The sequence below is a fragment of the Lactuca saligna genome, chromosome 5 (assembly GCF_052625555.1).
Source record: "Lactuca saligna cultivar CGN05327 chromosome 5, ASM5262555v1, whole genome shotgun sequence".
NCBI lineage: Eukaryota > Viridiplantae > Streptophyta > Magnoliopsida > Asterales > Asteraceae > Lactuca > Lactuca saligna.
This window is the reverse complement of record NC_136421.1, coordinates 128,908,571-128,934,521: the sequence shown is the minus strand read 5'-3', so window position 1 is coordinate 128,934,521 and position 25,951 is coordinate 128,908,571. Positions and strand designations below refer to the sequence as shown.

At 38.6% G+C, this 25,951-nt stretch overlaps 2 protein-coding genes across 2 annotated transcripts; both read right to left on the bottom strand.

Annotated features, from left to right (window-relative positions):
• Nucleotides 1-19,509: 19,509 nt before the first annotated feature.
• On the bottom strand, nt 19,510-19,983 carry LOC145045707 (uncharacterized). The gene has a single exon (XM_078994024.1). The coding sequence runs from the start codon at nt 19,981-19,983 to the stop codon at nt 19,510-19,512; it is 474 nt and encodes a 157-aa protein (XP_078850150.1).
• A 90-nt stretch (nt 19,984-20,073) lies between these two features.
• LOC145045706 (uncharacterized) lies at nt 20,074-25,575 on the bottom strand. The gene is made up of 5 exons (XM_078994023.1): nt 25,569-25,575; nt 23,952-24,938; nt 21,730-22,745; nt 20,295-20,299; nt 20,074-20,212 (listed from the first exon to the last, which is right to left on the bottom strand). The coding sequence occupies exons 1-5, from the start codon at nt 25,573-25,575 to the stop codon at nt 20,074-20,076; spliced, it is 2,154 nt and encodes a 717-aa protein (XP_078850149.1).
• Between the last annotated feature and the right edge of the window lie 376 nt (nt 25,576-25,951).

Sequence of the window (25,951 nt, the reverse complement as noted above, 5' to 3'; positions counted from 1 at the left end):
AGAATGAAGGAACGACCCAAAGAGGAAAAACAACAAGGATGGGCGAATGTACAAAAATTTCTTGGGCGCCAAGTCGTTCTGGAAGCCCAAAGCCTGTAGAGATTATGGATTGGATCTCCGAAATGGAGATGGTATTTGAAAGTTGCGACTGTAGCAACAAACAGAAGATTGTCTTTGAAGTTAGACAACTGAAGAATGGACTATTGAGTTGGTGGAAGTTCTTGGCAGATACTATGCCACGAGGATAAGCCCTAAATATGTCATAGGAGGAGTTCTTGGAACAACTAAGGGTGCAGTACTGTTAAGAGATATATCTGATTGATCTGAAGAATGAGTTCCAAAACTTGAAGAAGGGGGGATGAGAATAGATGACTATGCTACTGCATTTACTAAGAAAATGAAGTTATTTCCATACCTAGTGCCAACGGTGTTGGAATAGTGTCTAAGGCTGCAACTATATTAGGCAAGTATTTGACCCGATTGTGCATGGTCCTTTTGGGTTGCCTTCACCATAGCAACTTGACAGTGTGATTTATTATGAGAGAATAAATATTATTAATATATTATGAGAATAATATAAGGAATAATAATATTACTATTTGATTAATATAAGTCATAAGTTAATTAGGAATTAATTTGGTGACTTAAAGAGATTAATTAAATAAGAGGGTATAAACTGTCAATTGTTTGATAGTTACACTTTGGGCTATATATCCTTTAAGGATAAGGGATGGACAATTTCTAGGGCTAAGGATAGCCATAAAATCATCCAAGGCTTATCATGGAAAGGATTGGGATTGCTTAGGGCTTAAGTTATCCAATTAGGGTTTAAGGGTGAAACCCTAGGAGCCTTACAAGTATAAATAGACCTCTTGGGGTGGGGAAATCGGCACCTGTGTCTTTGGAAGAACCCTGACCGGTTTTTGTCCTCTCTCCTCTTTCTCAAATCATCCTCCTTGCTAGTTGGTGTTTGTAAGCCATTAGAGGAGTGACATTTGTGACTCTAGAGCTCTAAGAACAAGAAGATCAAATAAGTGTTTCAAGGTAAACTTCTAACTCTGATTTTGTATTGTTCTTATACCTTATTAGCCATTAGAAGTCTTGGATTGAATGCATGTTTAATTAGAGAAACCTAGGTCCAAGCATTAGGGTTTGCATGTGCACATAGGAATGTTCATATGGCCAAAACCCATCAGTGGTATCAGAGCCTAGATTGGTTTCTATTAAATTGATGCATGGTTGTTTGTTTCTTGCTTGCAAAATTTGAATTTTGTGGATCTGAGTGTTGGACTCGGCGAGTCCCATAGTGGACTCGGCAAGTTGCCTTGACTCAGCGAGCCCAGTTGGGTACTCGGCGAGTCCGAGCGTTAGGAAGAGCAAAAATCAGGATTTTTTGATATTTATCTTATGGAAACTTGCCTTTATCATATTAGATCAACCTAAATCCGATTTTTGATATATATGACTATATGCTTGATCTAATTGAAGATGTTTATCAATTAATAAAATATTTAACTTCCTTATGTGATAATTATTAATTATTTTTTATTAAATTGGTAAAATGTCTTGCGAGAAATCATAAATAAATCAAATATGGATAATTATGTGATTAATTGTTAATTTAGATTGTTTGTTATTTGATCCTTTATGTTTTGAAAAGTTTAAAACTTGCCCTCAAGTTTTGAAATTTATGTTTTGTGATTAAAAGTTTAATTTAGAAAATTTGAATTTCAAACCCAAGAATTTTAAAAGTTTAAAATTCAACCCTATACTAATATAATATTAAAAGATTAATATCTATATATATATATATATATATATATATATATATATATATATATATATATATATATATATATATATATATATATATATATATATATAACTAAAATGCTAGTCTTACCGTTTGTAGGCCTCATTCACGAAGCCGGTCTATAAGGTGGGTATAAGGTTGCGGCCTATAAAATGGCGCTTAATGGGTGTACATTCACACCCACCGCTTGCTTGATCGGTGGAAGGTTGTTAGCCGAACAGGTAGGATAGGGCAACCTCATCCTCTCATTAAAAGTATAATATGAAATACAAAGTAACTACATGTTTTCAAAAATTTCCCAATCCTAGTTACTTTAGGAAAAGTGAATTGATGCAATCCCATGAAATTACACTTTTCACCTTGCTAAGAAGTTAGTGGAGCGTGTGTGGTTTACCGGCACACTAATTGGTTCTAAGAGAAGGTTGCAAAGGGTGATTCATTGTTTATCATAGTTCGATAGAGCGTGTGGGGTGTACCGACACATCGAATAGGTGATCGTTACAATGAAGGCACCATGTGAATTTGCATGGTAATTCACACCCGCTTTGTGATCCTCGGTATCCTAGTCACAAACAAGAGGGGCACATCGAGATTTAAACATGCCATTGAAAAGTTTCAATGAATCTCATTCAAACCTAGGAATTCTCGATACATTTAGAACTTAGAGTTAGGTTTTTCATGGTGGAGAATTAGTGAATCGTCACTCACTTACCTTCAAATTGTTTGCATGTTAGATTACGGCATCCCTTCTCTAATGTGTAGATATTGTTGTTGGATCCTAGCCCTAATTTTTCCTATTGGGTGATAATTAGGGATTCGTATTCTAATCTATCTTTGTCCTTTCTATTTGTAGATGTCGAACGCGAACAACGTTGCTGCTAGCTCATTCGCATTGATGAGCCTTTGTCAAAAGGTCACTTTCGATGGGACAAACTTTAGCGAATGGATAAGATACATTCGCACAATTGCTCGCTATGAGGACAAGGAGTATGTCCTCGATGAGAAGCTCGAGAAGATTAACCCTGAAATCGCTACTCCGGCTGAAATGAATGCTTTCGAGACTCATGAACGTGATGCAACGAAGGTTCATTGCATCATGATAGCCACTATGAACTCCGGATTCCAAAATTCCTATGAGGACATGTATCCCTACGAGATGCACCAAGACTTGTTGGAGAGATACCACCAAAACGTGAGACAAGAGCGTTACGAGATTTTCACTAACATGATTTCTGCTAAGATGGGTCATGGAGAATCTCTTACCGTGCACCTGCAAAAGATGCAAAGGTATGTCGACCGTCTTCGCAAGTTAAATGTTGACTTTGGGGAAGACTTGGCGATCGACATGGTGCTTCAGTCTTTGCCTCCGTGTTACAATCAATTTAGGATGACCTATCACATGAACAAGGAAGAGGTCACCCTAAGCAAGCTCCAAGGTCTCCTTAAGGTTGCTGAAAGCAACCTCAAGGACAAGTCTGTTGCACCAACTCCCAATCCACCCGCTGATCCTGTTTTGGCTATTGGACAAGGAAAGGGAAAGAAGAGGAAGGCTTCGTCTAAGAACCATCGCAAGGTTAAGCCCCGAGATGGTGCCTCTTCTAGTGGGACCAAAGTTGATCTTGCTAAGCCCTGCCCTAACCCAAAGGAGGCAGAGTGCCATTACTGCCATAAAATAGGACATTGGAAGAGAAGCTGCCCAGAGTACCTGCAAGCCATCAAGGAAGGAAAGATCAAGCCGTCTTTCGCAGGTATATACACAATTAAATCTGACGATTCATCTCATGCTATTTCTTGGGTTCTTGATACTTGTTGCGGTTATCACATTTGTTCTGATGTGCATGGACTAAGAAGAAATAGTGATGTGGAGCATGGAAGGATAAATCTAATCATGGGGAATAGAAGATTGTCGCATGTGACCAAGATTGGAGTGTATTCTTTAGTGCTTAGAATGGTTTATATTTAGATTTGAACAATTGTTGCTATTCGCCAGAAATGGCTAGAAACATCATTTCATTTCATGGTTTGTTTAGACAAGGTTTTAGATTTTCTTTTAATAATGAGAATGGTTCTATTTTGGCTTATCTAAATGGTGTCTTTTATTTTGAAGCAATACCGTGTAATGGAATTTATTAAACTGTTATGATTGTTGATAACTTAGGAAATGATGTTTTATGCATGGATTCTTCCAATAGTATGGATAAGGCATCCTTGTGGCATTGTCTTCTTTGGCATGTCAACAAGAAACGCATAGCCCAACTCCAAAAGGATGGAGTGTTGGAGTCATTCGACCTTAGGGAAGATGACACATGCGAGTCTTGTTTACTTGGAAAGATGACTAAGTCACCCTTTGCAGGTACGTGCGAAAAGGGTGAGGGTCTATTAGACCTCATACATACCGATGTGTGTGGACCGTTTAGATCTACCACGAAGGATGGAAACCGCTTCTACGTGACTTTTACTGATGACTATAATAGATATGGGTATATCTACTTAATCAAGCAAAAGTCAGAAACTTTTGAAAAGTTCATAGAGTTCAAGAATGAAGTGGAGAATCAATTGGGCAGGAAAATCAAGATGCTTTGATCCGATCGAGGAGGAGAGTACCTAAGTCTTGAATTCCACGATTATCTCGAGGAGTGTGGAATAGTTTCACAATTGAGGCCACCTAGGACACCGCAGTTGAATGGTGTCGCAGAAAGGCGTAATCGAACCTTGTTGGACATGGTTCGCTCTATGATGAGTTGTGCTTCGCTATCTATCTCTTTTTGGGGGTATGCCTTAGAGACTGCCGCCCATATCCTTAACCGAGTCCCTACTAAGAAGGTTGCCAAAACACCTCATGAGATGTGGACAGGGAAAGCTCCTTCGTTATCACATATCAAGGTTTGGGGTTGTGAGGCTTTCGTAAGACGAGATACTCACGACAAGCTCGAACCTCATAGTGAGCGATGTATTTTCATCGGCTACTCGCATAAATCCTTTGGATATCTCTTCTATAGACCGAAGGACAATGTTGTATTTGTTGCGAGGAGAGGAGTTATCCAAGAACGAGAACTCATAGGCCAAGGAGACAGTGGGAGGCAAATCGAGCTTAAAGAGATTCAAGAGCCGATAGATGAAGGAACCTTTACCGCTGTCACTCAACCCGAGGAGGAAACTCCGGTTCAACCGATTGACATATCATTACCTCTTAGACGTTCCGAAAGAGTTAGAGTTCAACCCCAGTTATATGGTTTTCATATTACTACTGAAGGGGACACATATATTAGTGATAGTACACTAATAAACCTTGATGAACCTAATAGCTATAAGGAAGCCATGGCAGGCCCGGAGTCTGCGAAATGGAAAGAGGCAATGGACAGCGAGATCCAATCCATGTATGATAACCAAGTTTGGAATTTGGTTGATAATGTACTCGGACATAAGACCGTTGGGTGCAAATGGATCTTCAAGAAGAAGACCGACATGGATGGAAACGTACACACATATAAGGCGCGATTGGTTGTGAAGGGATTTACTCAAACTCCCAGAGTTGACTATGATGAGACCTTCTCACCAGTTGCGAAGATAAAGTCTATTAGAGTGATGCTAGCAATTTCCGCATTTCATGATTATGAGATTTGGCAAATGGATGTAAGGACCGCTGTCCTTAACGGGAAGTTGGTTGAGGATGTTTACATGGCTCAGCCAGAGGGGTTTGTGGATCCGAACCATCCGAATAGAGTGTGTAAGCTTGAGAAGTGCATTTATGGACTTAAGCAAGCGTCTCGCAGATGGAATCTTTGCTTCGATGAGAAAGTCAAAGAGTTTGGATTTGTACGAAGCGAAGATGAATCATGTGTATATGTCAAAGCCAGTGGGAGTATAGTAAGCTTCCTCGTTCTATATGTCGATGGCATATTACTCATAGGAAACGACATCCCAATTCTGCAGGAGGTTAAGTCCTGGCTCGGGAAGTGCTTTGCTATGAAGGACCTCGGAGAGGCTTCCTATATTTTGGGAATAAGGATAGTAAGAGAAAGAAGTAAGAGACTATTAGGACTTAGTCAGAACACTTACTTAGTGAAGGTACTAAAACGTTTTAGTGTGGAAAACTCAAAGAAGGGAGAATTACCGATACAAAGTAATGCCAAGTTGAGTAAGACTCAAAGTCTGAGTACTGAAGCTGAGATAGCTGAAATGAGCCGAGTTCCATACGCTTCCGCAGTTGGCTCAATCATGTACGCTATGACTTGTACTCGCCCTGATGTAGCCTTTGCTTTGAGCATGGTTAGTAGATATCAAGGGAACCCTGGCAGAGCTCATTGGATTGCAGTGAAGAATATCCTTAAGTACCTTCGGAGGACAAAGGAATGGTGTTTACTCCTCAGAGGGAGTGATGACTTGAAGGTACGAGGGTATAGTGATGCTAGCTTTCAAACCGACAGGGACAACTACCGTTCGCAGTCAGGCTGGGTCTTTACCCTAAATGGAGGAGCAGTAACTTGGAAGAGTTCCAAGCAGGAAACCGTAGCTGATTCAATGTGCGAATCAGAGTACACTGCAGCGAACGAAGCGTCAAAGGAGGCAATATGGGTGAAGAACTTCATCGGTGACCTTGGAGTTGTACCTACCATAAAGGAGCCAATGGAGATTTTCTGTGATAATGAAGGAGTGATTACCTTGACCAAGGAACCGAGGGATCATGGTAGATCTCGGCATATCGACAGAAAATATCACTTCATTAGACATTGTGTAGAAGAAGGACAACTCGTAGTGAAGAGGATATCATCAGAAGATAACCCAACAGATCCGCTTACGAAAAGACTGAGTAGGGTTAAGCACTTGCAGCATGCTAGGAGTATTGGGCTGAAGGATGATATTAGCATATATTAGATAGTGTTAGAAACGTGTAATAGATAAATGTAATTAACATTTGATGATTAAATAAAGGAGTTTTATTTATGAGTAATGTTACTGTCTTATGTTAATTGTTTAACTATTGTTTCACTTTGCATGTTTTGACTTCTAGAATAATTGAGTTTATGAGCAATAACCGAATTATTCAAATTGTCCACAATTGTTCATATGTCGGAAGTAGATATGAATGAAGATTGTCATGAATTGGTGTGTAGATTATCTAAATGGTATTAGACATAACAAAATATTGTTGCAACGTTCATGAGTGCTTTTGAACTGGTTTTGAGCATTGGAACAAACCCGCGCTTGGTGGAATCACCTTATTGAATGTGATATAAAAGGTGATCGCAAGACGATAATATCATATAGTCTTAAAACCTAGATATATGGTTTGTTATTTGTTAATTGATTGTACATTGATAATGTGAAAACGCATCAGTAACTCGGTGTTATAAAACGCATTGTTGTGTATAGTTGATTAATGAATATGTAAATGCATATAAGTCGAAGTTTATCTGTAACTTTTATCCTAAGAGGGTAAAAGCGATATCTCGGCTGCTCGATGATTTGGTGTGACAACCCAAGTCATCCCGTTACATTTCCCCGTTACCGTTAACGGAATATTCCAGTTTATAAAAGTTCCGTTAATTAGAGGTCGTCAATTAAATAAACATTTCAGTTGTTTATGTTTAACATGCCGTTAAGTCGTGATAAAAGAAAATAAAAACACATAACACATATTTCCATTTAATTGGAAATGTTAAGTTTTATTATTACGACCACTAAATCAGGTGCGACCAAAAGCCCCGTATAACGGTAGTATCGGGTAGAATTCCACTGAGCTCCAACTCCCACCCATATATAAAGGGGAGTAAACTCCATTTGGAGCTTTTCCACCCTCTCTCTATATACTCTCTCTCTAGACTCGTTTTCGCCCCGAATCCACAACCAAACATTTCCAAATTGTAAGTCCGCTTACCCTAGCTTATTCTAAACATATTGATTCGTGTTTATAGCTAAAAATTCGGACTTAGAAGCTGTTAGAATGGAGTTTACGGCCTAAGCCCCTCCTTAGGCCGTAAACCCCTTAAACAAGGCCAAAATGACCCAAACTTGTCCCTTTAAGCCTAGGAACAAATTAAGGAACTTTTCTAGGAGTGTTTAATCATAAAAACACAATGATTTGAGGCATAAAAGAGAGTTTACGGCCCAAGCACATGCTTAGGCCGTAAACACCTCTAAACTATGTCAAAATGCCTCCAAAACATTCCCAAACCACCCTTAGGCTTCATACATAATATAGGGACTTAGTAATTGGGGTTTTGATCACTTAAACACATCAAAATGAAAAGGAAAAAGGAGTTTACGGTCCATGTAGGTACCAAGACCGTAAACTCCCCAAAACATGCCCAAATGTTGGTTCCCCCCCCCCCCCCAATTGGCCTTAGACTATTTCTATAAAATGCTAGGAAGGTATTAAGGGCTTAAAATCAAAGAATGATGGGTATATGAGAGTTCACGACCAAGCCATAGAGCTTATGGCCGTAAACTCTCAAGGATTGGTCTTTTGGACCATAAACTCTAAAGGAGTGCCCTTTTGGAACCCCAAACACCCCCTATAGCCTTGAATAATTACTAGAAGTGAGTTAAGGGCTTGAAACTTCACAAAACTCAAGGAATGAGGGTTTACGGCCGTAAACTCCCTTAGGAGTTATCCCTAGGCCGTAAACTCCTCTAAAATTCCCTTAGAAGCCTCAAACCCACTCATGCCTTTTTAGAATTGTACTTAGAAAAATCTCACTAACAAGATTAAGCTTTGAAACACACTAAATACCCTCACCATGAGTTTACGGCCGTAAACTCATGGTGAGATGTCCCTGGGCTGTAAACTAAGCTTTGGGAGTTTACTCTTGAAGAGTAAACTCCATTCCTTAGCCATACACACCTTTAGACGCTACCCGGGACACCCAAACACTTAACCAAAGTGTTTTTCCGCTCCTTTGAGCGCGTATATTTTTTTTAATTAGTATTAAATATACTAATTGTGTGTGAAAATATGTTATCATATGTTAAATAGGTCATTGTGTGTGTTCAAGTCCTTGCGTGACACCAAACGCCCAAACGCCACCTTCGTCGGACCTACTTACACCAGGTGAGTTCATACCCCTGAATGAACCTTTTAAATGTTTTAACATGTTTTATAGGGTGGGGGGGAATACAAGTTAAACATGCCAGTTATCATATCAATCACATGTGATTGATAACCCGCATGCACAGGATTTTACCACACTGTACACTGTTTTACCGAGTAGGATACTATGATGGTTTCAAAAACGTTTTCATTTGTTTCAGAACTCTTACTTATACTGTTTTATCTAAATTCATTTTAAACTGATGTATAAAGGTTTTTCCAAGGTTTTCATCGAAGTTCCCTTTTACGATGAATACTTTTACTTGTTTGTTACTGCTGCTTCGCTTTACTTATTTAAAACTCCTACTTGATAACGCATTTCCTTCGTGATACGCTTATATCGGTTATTGTCTCTATATCACTTATACTTGTAGCCACTTATACTTGATAGATGCTTTTACTTCACCATTTGTTGTTTCCACTTCCTGATACACTTATACTTCACGATTCGATTATCCCACACTGTACGCTTATACTTCACGACTCGGTTATTCCACTGTACGCTTATACTTCACAAGTCGGTTATTCCACACTGTACACTTGTACTTCACGATATGATTTCACTTGATACACACTCAAGCGTAGTTAGATGTATGCATGTGCTTGTATAGATGCATATAAATAATGATTGAAGGACTTAGGAAGGCTTGTCCGCCCTATTTCCTTTTCTTCGTTGAGATGTGGTCTGGTGGGATCGGATTTCCATCCGAAGGTCGTTCGATTCATTAGTTATATATTATGTACACAAGCATAGACATATGGGTTTACTTTAGTCAGTTTAGTTATGTGTCTCTACCTCTAGTTCAGTACTTACATTAGAAACACACTACCCACTATTTGGAAGTCTCTACCCACTATTTGGGGTGCATCTTCAGGACACGGCCTTCTCCGTCGTCTAGTTGGTAACTAGAGTCTCCTGTAGGGAGAGCGGACATTGTGTGTATAGATCTATACAGGATTGACACCCCCGCACCTTGACTGCTAGCTACAGTCCACGACTCACCAAGCCAAGGGGTGACAAATGTCACATTATATAGACGCTTGTAGGGCGTCTGGTACTCTAGTGTCGGTTAGTATGGTTACGAGTATCCCGGGTTACCTTATAATTCATGGCCTTAAGGTAACAGGTATTTCACTGGCAATTTACACTGTAGGCTGGTATCTCACTTTTCAGAGTCACACTGTTTAGACCTTGCAAGATGTATCTTTCATTTGATACTGTCTGCGGTCTGTATTCTCTGTTTTAGACCTTACGAGATGCATCATTCATTTGATACTGTCTAGGGTCTGTATCCACTGTATTCACTATATCCACTGTATTCACTGTATCCACTGTATTCACTGTATTCACTATATCCACTGTTATCACTGTATTCACAGTTTTGACCTTACAAGACGTATCTTTCATTTGATATTGTCTGGGGTCTGTCTTCACTGTTTTTGACCTTACAAGACATATCTTTCATTTGATATTGTCTGGGGTCTGTGTCTCTATTTGTTAGACTGAACCAGGCGTGTCGTTCATTCGATACTTTCCTGGAGTCTATGATTCCTTCGCCTTAGTCAGCAGTCCTCACTGCTGAGGCATATGTTATTTCCCTGTCGTCTCTTGCTTTCTTTAATAATCAAATTCAGTATTTTGATAATGATAGAAATTAAGGGAAAACCATTTTTTACCACATAAAACTGACCAGTCTTGGTAGAAGGCTGCTTTGATTAAAGAAAATATAGGATTTTCTGGAAAGAACTGTAATACCCTGTAAACACTTAAACTATTACTTTATGTAGTTATTTGAATGAAATGTCACTAAACACTTATGAACTCACTAGCATTTGTAAAAAATGCTGATACTCGCTTTTCAAATAACTTGTATTCTTAGGTTAGCATTAGACAGGTACATCTCGGAGCTGTTGGTGAAGATAGCTTAGTACTGCGTTGTATCTATTCGATTATCTATATTACTTTGATGTATTGATAACCATGTAAAACTATTACTATTAATGCAATGTTTTGTTGTACTTTGATTACTATAATGCATGTGTTGTGATACTTGACATGACGTCATCCACCCCAGAACGTTTCCGCCGTTCCGGTTTTGGTGTGTGACATTTGGTTTGACTTATGTGCACATAGGAATGTTCATATGGCCAAAACCCTTCAAACGGAACTCTCCAAGATTGAGAGGTTCGCTAATGGACTGCCTACTGACTTTGGCCCGACAGTCAAGATGGCAACCACTCTGAAAACAGTTGTTCGAGTAGCTAAGAATGTAGAGGCCTAGCAGAAGGAAAAGGGTCTGGAAATGATAGATGTTGGTGAGAAAAGGAAGTTCAATGGACCTTCAGGGTCCAACAAGAAAAACAAGTTTTTGAAGTCTGGTTTGAGGGGAGGTGGAGGCGAAGCCAAATGGTGCGACAAATGTAAGAAGAAGCATCATGGGAAATGTGAAGTGGTGGCCACCTGTTTTAAATGTGGAAAGCCAGGGCACTATGCCAACGAATTCACCCTAACTAAGAAAGTTTGCTATGGTTGTGGTGAGGAGGGTTACATCTCAAGGGATTGCTCGAAGAATAAGGAGGTAGCTAGACCTAATATTCTGCCAAAGCCGAAGGCGAGAGCATTCCAGATGACACTGGAAGCTGCTAAAGATGAAGTTGATGTCACTTCAGGTACCTTTCTCATAAACAAATTGCCTGCCCAAATTTTATTTGATTCTGGAGCCAAATACTCCTTTATATCGCATGAATTTGGTAGAAAACTAGTTTTGCCTGTTGATAGACTAGATAATGCCTTATTAGTCGAAATTGCTAGTGGCAAGTTTGTACCTGTTAGCCATCGTATGAAAAACATCTTAATTGACTTGAATGAGAATAAGTTCCATGAGGAATTATTGCATATCGAACTAAACAGTTTCGACATCGTGCTGGGAATGGATTGGCTTAGCACCGATGATGCCGAAATACTATGCAAGAAGAAGATTGTAAAAGTACGCCTGCCAGGGAATTGTCAGCATGATATCTAACAGAGGACTCTACAATCCCTTATTTAAAGGACAAGATTGATTAGATCGGAGTTTGACAGCGTCTTTGAGAGCTACGATTGCAAACCGGATTGTACTTGTGCATATAGTTACTAGACTTATCCAAGTGCGAGACTGTTGGAATAGTGTCTAAGGCTGCAACTATATTAGGCAAGTATTTGACCCGATTGTGCATGGTCCTTTTGGGTTGCCTTCACCATAGCAACTTGACATGGTGATTTATTATGAGAGAATAAATATGATTAATATATTATGAGAATAATATAAGGAATAATAATATTATTATTTGATTAATATAAGTCATAAATTAATTAGGAATTAATTTGGTGACTTAAAGAGATTAATTAAATAAGAGGGTATAAACTGTCAATTGTTTGATAGTTACACTTTGGGCTATATATCCTTTAAGGATAAGGGGTGGACGATTTCTAGGGCTAAGGATAGTAATAAAATCGTCCAAGGCTTATCATGGAAAGGATTGGGATTGCTTAGGGCTTAAGTTATCCAATTACGGTTTAAGGGTGAAACCCTAGGAGCCTTACAAGTATAAATAGACCTCTTGGGGTGGGGAAACCGGCACCTGTGTCTTTGGAAGAACCCTGGCCGATTTTTATCCTCTCTCCTCTTTCTCAAATCATCCTCCTTGCTAGTTGGTGTTTGTAAGCCATTAGAGGAGTGACATTTGTGACTCTAGAGCTCCAAGAACAAGAAGATCAAACAAGTGTTTCAAGGTAAACTTCTAACTCTGATTTTGTATTGTTCTTATACCTTATTAGCCATTAGAAGTCTTGGATTCAATGCATGTTTAATTAGAGAAACCTAAATCCAAGCATTAGGGTTTATATGTGCACATAGGAATGTTCATATGGCCAAAACCCTTCAAACGGAACTCTCCAAGATTGAGAGGTTCGCTAATGGACTGCCTACTGACTTTGGCCCAACAATCAAGATGGCAACCACTCTGAAAGCAGTTGTTCGAGTAGCTAAGAATGTAGAGGCCTAGCAGAAGGAAAAGGGTCTGGAAATGATAGATGTTGGTGAGAAAAGGAAGTTCAGTGCACCTTCAGGGTCCAACAAGAAAAACAAGTTTTTGAAATCTGGTTCGAGGGGAGGTGGAGGCGAAGCCAAATGATGCGACAAATGTAAGAAGAAGCATCATGGGAAATGTGAAGTGGTGGCCACCTGCTTTAAATGTGGAAAGCCAGGGCACTATGCCAACGAATTCACCCTCACTAAGAAAGTTTGCTATGGTTGTGGTGAGGAGGGTAACATCTCAAGGGATTGCCCGAAGAAGAAGGAGGTAGCTAGACCTAATATTCTGCCAAAGCCGAAGGCGAGAGCATTCCAGATGACACTGGAAGCTGCTAAAGATGAAGTTGATGTCACTTCAGGTACCTTTCTCGTAAACAAATTGCCTACCCAAATTTTATTTGATTCTGGAGCCAAATACTCCTTTATATCGCATGAATTTGGTAGAAAACTAGCTTTGCCTGTTGATAGACTAGATAATGCCTTATTAGTCGATGTTGCTAGTGGCAAGTTTGTACCTGTTAGCCATCGTATGAAAAACATCTTAATTGACTTGAATGAGAATAAGTTCCATGATGCATTATTGCATATCGAACTAAACGGTTTCGACATCGTGTTGGGAATGGATTGGCTTAGCACTGATGATGCCGAAATACTATGCAAGAAGAAGATTGTAAAAGTACACCTACCAGGGAAAGATTCGTTTATGGTGTATGGAGATAAACACAGAGTAAATTATCATTTCATTGATGAAATCCAGAAAGTGTTTGGCTAAAGGATGTACATCATATCTAGCATTCGTAATTGATGCTAAGAAAGAGAAGAAGGAGGTGCAGAGCATTCCGGTGGTGTGTGATTATTTGGAAATGTTTCTCGAAGATGTTCCTGGATTATCGCCTGATCGGCAAGTAGAATTCTGTATTGACTTGTTACTCGTGACGAAACCAATAGCAAAAGCACCTTACCATTTAGCACCAATAGAGATGAAGGAGCTTATGATGCAACTTCATGAGTTATTGGACAAAGGTTTCATTAGACCTAGTTCATCACCCTGGGGAGATCCGGTGTTATTCGAGAAGAAGAAAGATGGAAGTATAAGAATGTGCATCGATTACAGAGAGCTGAACAAGGCAACAATAAAGAATAGATATCCGTTGCTGAGGATTGATGACATGTTCGATCAACTACAAGGTTCAAGTTATTTTTCAAAGATCGACCTAAGGTCAGGATATCATTAGATGAAGGTGAGAGAGCAAGATAGAGAGAAGATTGCATTTAGAACACGATATGGACACTACGAGTTCTTGGTTATGTCGCTTGGACTAACCAATGCTCCAGCAGCATTCATGGATTTAATGAATATAGTTTGTAATCCATTCCTTGATAAATCTGTGATAGTGTTCATAGATGACATTCTGATTTATCCAAAAAGCTAAGAAGAGCGTGGCAGACACTTACGAGAAGTGTTAAATGTCCTGAAGAAGGAGAAGTTGTATGCTAAGTTGTCAAAATGTGATTTTGGATTCGAGAAGTCCAATTTTTGCGTCACGTGGTCAACCAAGAAGAGATAATGGTTGATCTAGCAAAGATTGAAGCTATGATGAAGTAGGAAAAACTGAAAAGTCTCACGGAGATCTAAAGCTTTTTGGGATTAACCGGATATTACCGAAGGTTTATCCAAGGCTATTCTTCGATCGCTACTCCATTAACAACTTTAACCCACAAAGGAGCTACTTATGCTTGGAGTGATAAGCATAAAGAAGCATTCGAGGAGCTAAAGAAGAAGCTATGAGAGGCACCAATACTTTTTCTACCCGATGGAGTTGAAAACTTTGTTGTTTATTGTGATTCGTCTGGTGTTGGATTGGATTGTGTTTTGACCCAAAGAGATAAGGTGATTGCGTATGCATCTGGACAGCTTAAAGAGCATGAAAATAACTACCAGACTCATGATTTGGAGTTGGCAGTGGTAATTTTCACTCTGAAAATATGGAGGCCTTACCTCTATGGCACGAAGTGAAAACTTTTCACTGATCATAAGAGTCTCCAATATCTCTTTAATCAGAAGGAATTGAATATGAGGCAACGACGCAGGCTAGAGTTACTTAAGGACTACGACTGTGAGATACTTTACCACCCCGGTGAAGCAAATGTTGTTGTTGATGCCCTTAGTAGAAAAGTCAATCTTGAAAGGAAGAGGCCAAGAGCATTGAGAATTGAAGTTGTCTCGACAATAGTTGAAAGTATAAAGAAAGCTTAAAAGGAAGCTTCTAAGAAGAATGACCGAAAGGAAGAACATGTGGGCAAAACATTAGTGTTCGGTATAAACAGTCATGGACTGAAGGTGTTCCAAGATCGGATTTGGATACCTAAGACAGGAGGAGTCAGATCTACTGATGGAAGAAGCTCACAAAACCATGTACTCGATTCATCCCGGTAGCACTAAAATGTATAGGGACGTGAAACCCTATTACTGGTGGCCGACGATGAAGCTTGATATTGCAAAGTATGTGGCCGAGTGCTTGACTTGTGAGAGTCAAGACAGAACATCAGAAACCATACGAGAGTTTAGAACCTTTACCTATGCCCATGGGTAAATGGGAAGACATTGCTATGGATTTTGTCACTAAACTACCTAGAACAAAGACTGGTCACGACATGATTTGGGTGGTCGTTGATCGATTCACTAAGAGTGCGCATTTCATAGCAGCCAAGGAGAAATGGTCTATGGATAAGCTTGTGAATTCTTATGTGAAGGAAATTGTGAGGCTTCACGGTGTTCCGTTAACGATTGTGTCAGATCATGATAGCCGTTTCACCTCACGATTTTGGAAAAGTCTACAAGAGGAATTGGGTACCAAGTTGTGTTTAAGTACAACTTACCATCCATAGACTGATGGTCAGAGCGAAAGAACAATACAAACACTTGAAGATATGCTGAGAGCATGTACCCTGGAATTCCAAGGTAATTGGGATGAACATTTACCTTCGGTAGAATTTTCCTACAATAATAGTTTCCACTCGAACATTAAGATGGCACCTTATCAAACTTTGTATGGGCAGAAGTGTCGTACGCCGTCTTGTTGGCTTGAGGCTAGAGAAAACTAGTTTATGGGACCAGAGATAGTCCATCAAGTTGCTGAAAAGTTGAAAATAATTATGGAGAGAATGTTAGCAGCCCATGATCGTCAAAAGAGCTATGCGGACAACAAGCGAAGACTGATGAATTTTGAAGTTGGAGATTTGGTTTTGCTTAAAGTATCGCCGTGGAAGGGACTTATAAGATTTGGTAAAATGGGAAAATTAAATCCAACGTTTATTGGACAGTTTAAAGTTTTTCAGAGGATTGGGAACCAAGCTTATAAGCTCGAACTACTAGAAGAACTGAGTGGAATTCATAACACTTTCCATGTGTGTTATTTGAGGAAGTTCACAGGAGAAGTTCCCGACATAATTCCAATTTATGAATTGAGAATTGATGAAAATAAAAGGTTGATTGAAGAACTAGAGGCAATAGTTGACCGAAAGACTAAGAAGTTGCGACGCAAGATGGTCGAGTTAGTGCTTGTCTGATGGAAACACACGAATGGGCCAAATCTCACCTGGGAGACGGAGAGTGACATGATGCGTCGCTACCCACATTTGTTTGTTGATGTGTGATTACGGGGACGGAATCATTCTAAGGTGGAGAGAATTGTAACTCCCGTATTTTTGGGCTTTTCATTAATAGCGATGTAATAGTCTAAGTTAACCTTTGTAACCCGTCTTGAAATAATAAAGATGTATTATTTGAGTATTATGTGTTTTATGTTTAACTGTGTGACATAAATAAATTAAGGATAAAAATAAGCGTCAAAATGAAATGTTAGATAAAGCCGACATCTAGGGATAATATTGTAGTAGTTGAAACGAGGTTTCTGAATATATAAAGAATGCTGAAATCTGAGTGATAACGAAGAAGTTATGACCTGTCGAAGTTTCGCGACAGAACCGATACGACACAGTGTGATGTAAATAGTGAGTTTACGATAAAGCGATATTTAGCTTTAGTAATGTAAACAAAAGTCGTAGAATACGTTAAACCGAGAGCGTATATAAAAAGAACGCCTAAATCTGACTTCGTATGAGGAAGTTATGGTTTTCCGAAGTTTATACTTAGCAGTAGACAGCCCGAAGTTCGAATTTGAGATTGAGCGAGTTGTTGTTGAAACAATATAAATGAGAATTGAAGATCTCATCGATAGTAGTCCAACAGAAGAAATACAGATGAAAATGGATATCATATGAAGAAGTTATAAATTTATAACATAGTTTTTCTGTCCCGGCCTATTAAAAATAAATAATAAAAAATAAAATCAAAATTAGCCGACGGAGTCTAAATGAAAGTTGTAGAGCTTAATCTTACCTACGTGGTGATATAAAGAACGCCAAAAATGGAGTTCGTATGAGGAAGATATGAATTTTTGAAAATTTTAAATAATTAATATTTATTTATTTAATCTTTAATTCGGATAATATCCGAAGGAGTCATTGACCTTATCCGAAGGGTACGCCCCACGTAACCTTTAAGTACGCCCAACTTACCTTAGTCTTATGCGGTCCGAGAGAGAGCCACGATCAACCACCGAAACCTCGCCACGTGGCCTTCCTATCCGAACTACGCCCAGCGTACGTGCGAGGCTCAACCTCTATAAAAGGGCATGCGAGGGCAGCCAAAGCTTTTGCCAAAATCTCTTCTCTCTCTCCCATGTTTTCTCGATTTACATGCAACTTATACCCCAAAGCCCCGGTATCATTCCTGAGCCCCAAAGCGAGTCCTGAAGCCCCAAAGATCCCGAGAAGTAAAATTCCCGAGGAGAAGCTATGCCCGCGAGAAGCCAATTTTTGTGAAGATCTTCCAGATCTACCGAAGAATACTACTTCTACAAGTCGTAGTGCTGTCCGATCATCTTTTGATCATGTGAGTGTATATTCCTTTTCTTCTAATGCATAGATATTAAGTATCTCCGAGTGAATACGTGTTATGTGTATATAGATATATATTATCTGTTACTTGGAATGAATCTGTATATTTGGAACGAGTATTAAATGAACATCTTATCAGTTTTTAAGTTGCATATGTATGCATATGTATATTGTTATCTACAAAATGTTGGGTATAACTTGGGTAGATAGTTGATGTGGGATAAACTGATGAGAGGCCTCGATGTTGTTGTTGTTGACCTAGTCATCTAGCAGAGTATGGATGACAACCAAGGACTCTTTGTAGATAGTCATGTGGAATGCTAGCAGGTTCATAACCTGTAGGTGTTGTGAACGATGTGTTCACCGGTGTACTTTATCCCCCTCATGGTTGCCTTTAGCATATCTATTGCTGAGGAAACCCCTTGCAGTAATGTCCATCCTGATGAAAATCCTGGATTAGGTCCCTGGTAATAGATGTTGTTTTAGGGACGTAAAGTGAGTATAATGGGAATGTGTAATCGGGTTATTGTTGGTTGGTGAAATTAAATATAATTATTTATTGTGGGTTGAAAACCCTATATGCTCACCAGGCTCCCAAGCCTGACCAACTCAGTTTATTTGTATTAAAAGAAGTGGCGCGAGGGCATAAGATGGATGAATCATCAAGTTGTTTTGTTTATGAGCCTGTATATGTATATAACTGTTGTATGGCTTGTAATTTGTCGTTTATGCTTTTTGGTTTGTATCGGAACATGACATCCCGAGTTTTGATTATATAATGAAAATACATTTCTTTATGAAATGTTTTGGTAAATATTATTTTATCATATTTTGTTTTTGGGAACAAACTCCGCAACTCTTTTAAATCAAAAGGATTTACTCTAAAATTATTGTAAAAGCATAAATGAAACCGGTTTTTTCTGGCTGTGATTTTGGGGATGTCACACGAGGTACATGTTATAGTCCTTTAGACTACTAGGTGTGGATTACATGTTACCACACCCAAAAGGTGTCATGTCAGCATCCTACTCATACATGAGTGTTATAACACCCAAGGTGGAAATGGACAACATCTAATATCATGTGATAACACCAATTAGTTTCTATTTTATTTTTTATTTTTTTGATGTTTTTTTTTATTTCGAATTTGTTATTTTTTTATTTATTTATATTTGAAAAGTAAAAATAAAATTTTAATAAAACTTAAATTTAAAAAAAACATTAAAAAAATTACAACAAAACACAAAAACATTTAAAAACCTAAAAAAAATGATATATCCTACATTTCTAGCCTAAAACTATTCATCTTCATCTTTGTGACCAACATAGATGTAATCCACCAAGTCTTCACGGAGTTGCTTGTGTTTTCGCTGATCTTGAATATCAACCACTCTATGTAAATATTCCGATGTCCCTGGTTGAAATTGCACATGTCTTGGCTCCGTAGGCGAATACGTTGCAATATTACGTCCTTTATCTTCGACAACCATGTTATGCATTATGATACATGCATACATGATATATCGTAGAGTATCTAACTCATAAGGTCTCGCCGTATGTTCAACTATGTGTCATTTTGATTTCAAAACCCCAAAAGCACGTTCAACGTCTGTGCGTGCTCCTTCTTGTCGTCTATTGAAATATTTGTCCCTTGGATCTATTGGGCGTCGAAACACCTTCACAAACATGGAATATTGTGGATATATCCTGTCTGTTAGGCAATACCCAAACTTATATTCATTTCCATTCACTGTGAAAGGAGCATCCGTGGCTTTTCCTGACAAAAGATCATCAAATATTGGTGATTGATCGAGAACGTTGACGTTGTTGTTAGAACTCGCAACCCCAAAAAAAGCATGCCAAATCAATAAATCTTGTGAAGCAATAGCCTCTAATACTAACGAAGGCGCTCCATGATGACCGCTCAAATACCTGCCTTTCCACACCACGGGGCAATTTCTCCATTTCCAGTGTGTGCAGTCAATGCTCCCAAGCATACCCGGAAAACCATGTCTTTCTTCATGCGCTGCATATAGTTGTTGCATATCATGCAACGAAGGTTTGAGCCAGTAATGGTCACCAAAGGTTTCGACCACACATCTTGCCAATAAATACAAACTTTTTCGTGCGGTCCTCTAATCCATTCTCATATAATCGTCAACAGAATCAAGCGACTCCCTCATTTCCATAAGTTTAATTGCAGCAACACATTTTTGCAACCCTGTGAAACCTTGTTTACCTCTAGCATCATATCTCATTTGGAAAAATTCATACCTAAATAAATATTAAACATGTACAAACTGTATTTATTTTATCTAAAAGGGACATTTTATAAATTATAAAATTTGAAACAAACGATACCTAAATAAATATTAAACATGTAAAAATTGTATTTATTTTATCTAAATTATAAAAGTTGAATCAAACAATACCTTGCTTCCATAGCTTTGGCTATCCTTTCAAAGACATTTTTTCGAAACGAAATCTGTTTTGAAATCGTTTAGCTGGTAGTGAAATAATCGATACAAGTGTGTATGCGCTTTTAATGTGTGTCTTTCATTAATCACAATGTTGGTACTTATACATCATAGATCCGTTTGGATCAGATTATAGATAATCAAATTACAAAACAGACTAGAGATAAGCATTACATTCAAATATATAAAAACTAGATAAGAAGATAACGTGATATACTTCAACATCCCCCCCCCCTCAAGTTGGAGCATGGGGATCACAAATGCTCATATTGTCCACCAATTTGTCAAATTGAGTTTTGCTAAGTGCCTTGGTTAGAATATCTTCAAGTTGCTCGAATGTGTGAATATATGATGGAGCCACTAGACCTTTAACAATAGCATCACACACAAAGTGACAATCCACTTCTATATGTTTAGTTCGTTCGTGGAACACGAGATTATCTACTAAATGTAGAGTTGCCTGATTATCACAAAATAGATTAATTGCTTGATGGTGTTTCACTCCTAGACTAAGAAGTAGACTCTTCAGCCATTTAAATTCACATGTGATAGCTGCCATGGACCGGTATTCTGCCTCGACAGAAGAGCGGGAAATTGTGTGTTGTTTCTTGGTTTTCCAGGCAATTGGAGAATGCCCGATATAAACAATCCACCATGTGAGAGATCGTCTAGTAATGGGGCATGTCGCCCAATCCGAGTCACACCAGCCTTGTAGAGAAAGAGTACTGTCATAACGCAGTAGAATACCATGTCTAGGAGTACCCTTAAGGAATTTGACCACGTGCAATGCTGCATCCCAATGCTCAATGCGTGGGGCCTGCATGAATTGAGATAAAATATGCACTGAATAGCCAAGATTTGGACGTGTGACAACAAGATAAATCAGTCGTCCAACTAGACGACGATAAGCTTCAGGATTTGTTCAATGGGAAATCTCATAGGTTTTGCCCCCAAAAGACCTGTTTCATTGACAATGTCAAGAGTGTATTTACGTTGACACAAAAACCTACCTTGAGGACTTCGAGCCACTTCGATGCCAAGAAAGTACTTAAGGGGGCCGAGATCTTTCATCTTAAAGCAATTGCTGAGATAACCTTTAAATGTTTTGATAACAACAGAGTTGTTACCCAAAATTATAAGATCATCCACATAAACGAGGACATTAATTTGAGTGTCACCATGAGTAAGTGTAAACAAAGAATAGTCAGAGTAAGACTGGCGAAAACCATATACTTTGAGATATTTGACAAGCTTCACAAACCAACAACGAGGAGCTTGTCTTAAGAATTACAGAGATTTTTGTAATCGACATACCAAGTTTTTGTTAGAACTTTGAAAACACGGTGGAAGACGCATATAAACTTCTTCAGTAAGGTCCCCATGGAGAAAGGCATTATGAACATCCATTTGATGAAGTTCCCATTTCTTGGATGCTGCCATGGCTAGGAAAACTCGCACTGTCGTCATCTTGGTAACAGGAGCAAATGTCTCATTATAGTCAACTCTCGCTTCCTGATGATTACCAAAGACGACTAATCTGGATTTGTATCGCTTAATTTCACCATTGGAGTGATATTTAATTTTGTAAACCCATTGACTACCAAGGGCTCTTTTCCCAGGTGGAAGAGAAGTCAAAATCCATGTGCCATTATCTTCAAGTGCATGAATCTCCTCTCGCACAGAAGCCTTCCAAACATCGTGTTGCATGGCCTCCTTAAATGATCTAGGTTCTTGACCAACCACTAGAGAAGCAATAAACTTATGATATGTAGGAGAAAACTTATCACAAGTTATATGATGATAAATAGGATAAAGAATACCTGAGGTTACCGATGGAGATGAGCGACAACGAGATGGACTTTGGACTACTTTGGTGTGAGTGACAAAATCTTGAAGGAGAACCGATGGAAATTTATTGTGGTACCCTCTTCCTATTTGAGGTTTGACGTTTGATAGTGGAACAGATGTCAATGAGGGTGAATTAGGAATAGGGTCTAATATGGGCTCTAGATTCATTGTGGGTGTAGTGATAGAAATGGGCTTAGACACCGATATGGACTCATTGGTAGGTATGGGTTGTGTTGATGAGCTGTCATTTGAGGCATTCTCCAGGAGCTCAAAGTAATTGGGAAGGTCATGAAGTGTAGGTGGCTGATCTTTAGATTGAATAGACAAATCACTAAAAGGGAATATATCCTCAAAAAATGTCACATCACGAGAAACAAAAAATGTTTTAGTGTCTAAATCATAAAGTTTCCATCCTTTCTTGCTAAACGGGTATCCAACAAAGACACATTTTCTACTACGACTTATGAATTTATCACCTTTAGCTTTTTTATTATGAGCAAAACACAAACACACAAAGGTTTTGATGGTAGAGTAAGATGGCGAAGTTCCGAACAAGATCTCAAAATGCGTTTGATTGTCTAGTAATGGGGACAGTGTCTGATTAATTAAATGAGAGGCGGTAAGTACACATTCCCCCCAAAAACTTATAGGCAAGTTAGCTTGAAACATGAGAGCCCATTCAATATTTAAAAGATGTTTGTGTTTTTGTTCTACTTGACCATTCTGTTGTGGAGTACCCACACATGAGGTTTGAAAAAGAATGCTTTTGTAGAAAAATAATCCATTAAACAATTAAATTCCGTACCATTATCACTTTGAACAATCTTGATCTTTTGGTAAAATTGTGTATGGACCATTGCAACAAATGATGTGAACATTTGAAAAACTTCCGTTTTGTCAATCAAGAGGTATATGCACACAACACGTGAATAATCATCAACAATGATTAAAAAATAGTGTGCACCACAACTAGAAGGACATTTATATGGTCCTAACAAATCACAATGAACTTTTTTAAAACTTCTACTAGCTTATTAATGCTTAAAGGAAAATTTTCTCTAGATTGTTTAGCCTGAAAACATACTTCACATGCTTTATTAAAACTACCCCGCAAACTACTAGTAGGAATAAGGGATTTCACCACTTTTTTTGAGGGATGACCCATTCTTCTATGCCAAAGTTCAAGAGTCGGTGAGGATGAAGCTTGATTGACTGAGACATGCTGAACGAAGTCGCCTTTTCCAAAGTAGTATACTCCGTCCCGTCTAACTCTCGTTCCAAACAGCTTCCTCAAGCGGTCTTGTATCACACACAGGTAAGAATTAAATAGTTATTGCCTTTCATATCATCATTCAGCTGAGAAACTGAGATCAAATTGCAATTCAATTTTGGAACCAAAATAACACTTTTTAGAGTAATTTTGTCAGATAAGTGCACACTACCCTCATGGGTAGCAATAACGTTTCTACCATTCGGCAGTCCTATTAACACACTTGAGATTTTATGAGTATTATGAAGCCAAGAAAAATCTCCTGTAACATGATGGGTTGCCCCAGAATCAATTATCCAAAGTCTCTTTTATAACATACCATTTAATCGTTCTTCAGGGATTTTTGAGGTGCTCATTAAACCTGTGAGTGCCTTCCACTACTCAGCAGTAAAAAGCAATGGAGACGAACTCGTATTACCTCCTGAACCACGATGATGGTTTGTAGTCAACGCATTTGCACGTATCGACCCTTTTCCACATCCACCAGATCTGCCTCCTCTACTTCCACCATCAAGCTTACTTCGATCCTGCTCCCACCATTCTGGATATCCAACCAACTCAAAACAAGTCACCGCCTCGTGCCCATTTTTCTTACAGTGAGAATACAGAAGAGATGACTTGTTTGTCTTCTCTCCTCGCCTACTTCCTTTGTTTTTGGTGTTGGTTCGAATAGAGAAACCTAAAACATCAGCAGGTTTTTCTTCGAGAGCCACATTCGCAGTCTTTACACGCTCATCTTGTACTACCAATTGAAATGCTTTGTCAAGTGATGGTAACGGGTCTTGTGAAAGTATACTTGTGCGTAAACTAGAGAAGTAATTAGAGTTCAACCCCATAATAAATTTATGGAGCAAGTCTGTGTCTCTTCTTTCTTTGTGTTTGGTACCAGCAGTGCAAGCATCACAACAGGTACATGTAATCACCAGTTCATGCTTGTGAAGTTCTTCCCACAACACCATGAGTTTCCCAAAGTAGTCCAACACTGGAATTGTTTTCGTTTGTTCACACTTGGCGATCAAACACTTGAGTTGTCGAATTCTTGGTCCATTAACAACAGCATAATGGGACTTGAGCGTATCCCACAGTTTCTTCGCGTTTCTATGCTTCGCCAGATAGCATTTTACTTTCGGGTCTATCGTGTTCATAATCCACGATACTATCATGGCATTAATGGTATTCCAATCAGATTTTGTGACTGGAGGAGCCCTTTCAGTGATCGTACCATCTAGGAACCCAAATTTTCTTCGTGCTTCCAAAGCCATCTGGATATCTCCTGCCCAGTCATCGTAATTATCACCACGTAGTCTGGTCGGCGTGATGTAATCACCAGGTCGGTTTTGAGGCCCAAGATAGAATGGAGAGTTCAACTCAATTTTGGGAATCGATGATTCTCCAGGTGTTTCTCCTGTCTTTCATGTCAAGATATTAGGTTTGTATACAAACTTGCTCTGATACCATGAAATAATCGATACAAGTGTGTATGCAATTTTAATGTGTGTCTTTCATTTATCACAATGTTGGTACTTATACATCAGAGATCCGTTTGGATCAGATTGCAGATAATCATGTTACAAAATAGACTAGAGATAAACATTACATTCACATATATAAAAACTAGATAAGAAGATTACATGATATACTTCAACAGGTAGCCACAATTTTCCGCAAAGTAATCGTTAACTAGCCGTCTATGTTCTTCCTCACGATCTCTATTTAACGTCGCACGTCACATGAGTAGTGGAGTTGGATCTGGCTGTATCAAGCGCTCTGTATAATACCGGTACATCATACTCACGAACAAATCGTCTTCGTCGTTATCATCGTTGTATGGATGGGCCGAATCAAATTGATCCATATTTTAGTTTTGAAATATTGAAAAAAATATGTAGTTGAGAGAAATTTATGTTTATTGTATTTAAAAATGATATAAATTGTATGTATTTATAGTGTAAATAAAATTTGTATTTTTTTAATAAGTGACCATTTTAAAAAAAGGTCGAAATTGTGACCGTTTGAAACAAATAACCGGTCTTACCTCCCATTTTCGTGATGACGTATCTTAACCTAACACCTACTAATGGCTACGCAGGGCGGTGTTCCACCTGTTATGGCGCCGTTATTAGGGTGCCAAATCAGATAACCCGTCTTCCGCGTTGCCCACACCCGGCTCGCTCAGAGTTGAGAGCTTTGTTACATATATTGTTTAGTCACTTTAAAAACATCCTCCTTTTCTTTTTATTTATTTATTTATTATTATTTTCCAAACCTCTTGTTTGAAAACAGCTTGCTAATAATACTATCTCTCCCTACCCCACTCTTATGGAATTGTAGGACATTTTTGTTATTGTTGTATAATTTTGAAAAAAAAAATATCTACAATGTTAGAAATATAACCTCATGATAACCAAGGTTATATGA

Bases quoted from the DNA above. Each gene is read 5' to 3' on its own strand.
- LOC145045707 (XM_078994024.1), bottom strand. From the start codon at position 19,983: ATGCAACAACTATATGCAGCGCATGAAGAAAGACATGGTTTTCCGGGT.
- LOC145045706 (XM_078994023.1), bottom strand. The intron at 22,746-23,951 runs GTAATACGAGTT...ATAATAAAAAAG, and splicing joins CCATCATCGTGGTTCAGGAG to CTAAAGGTGATAAATTCATA.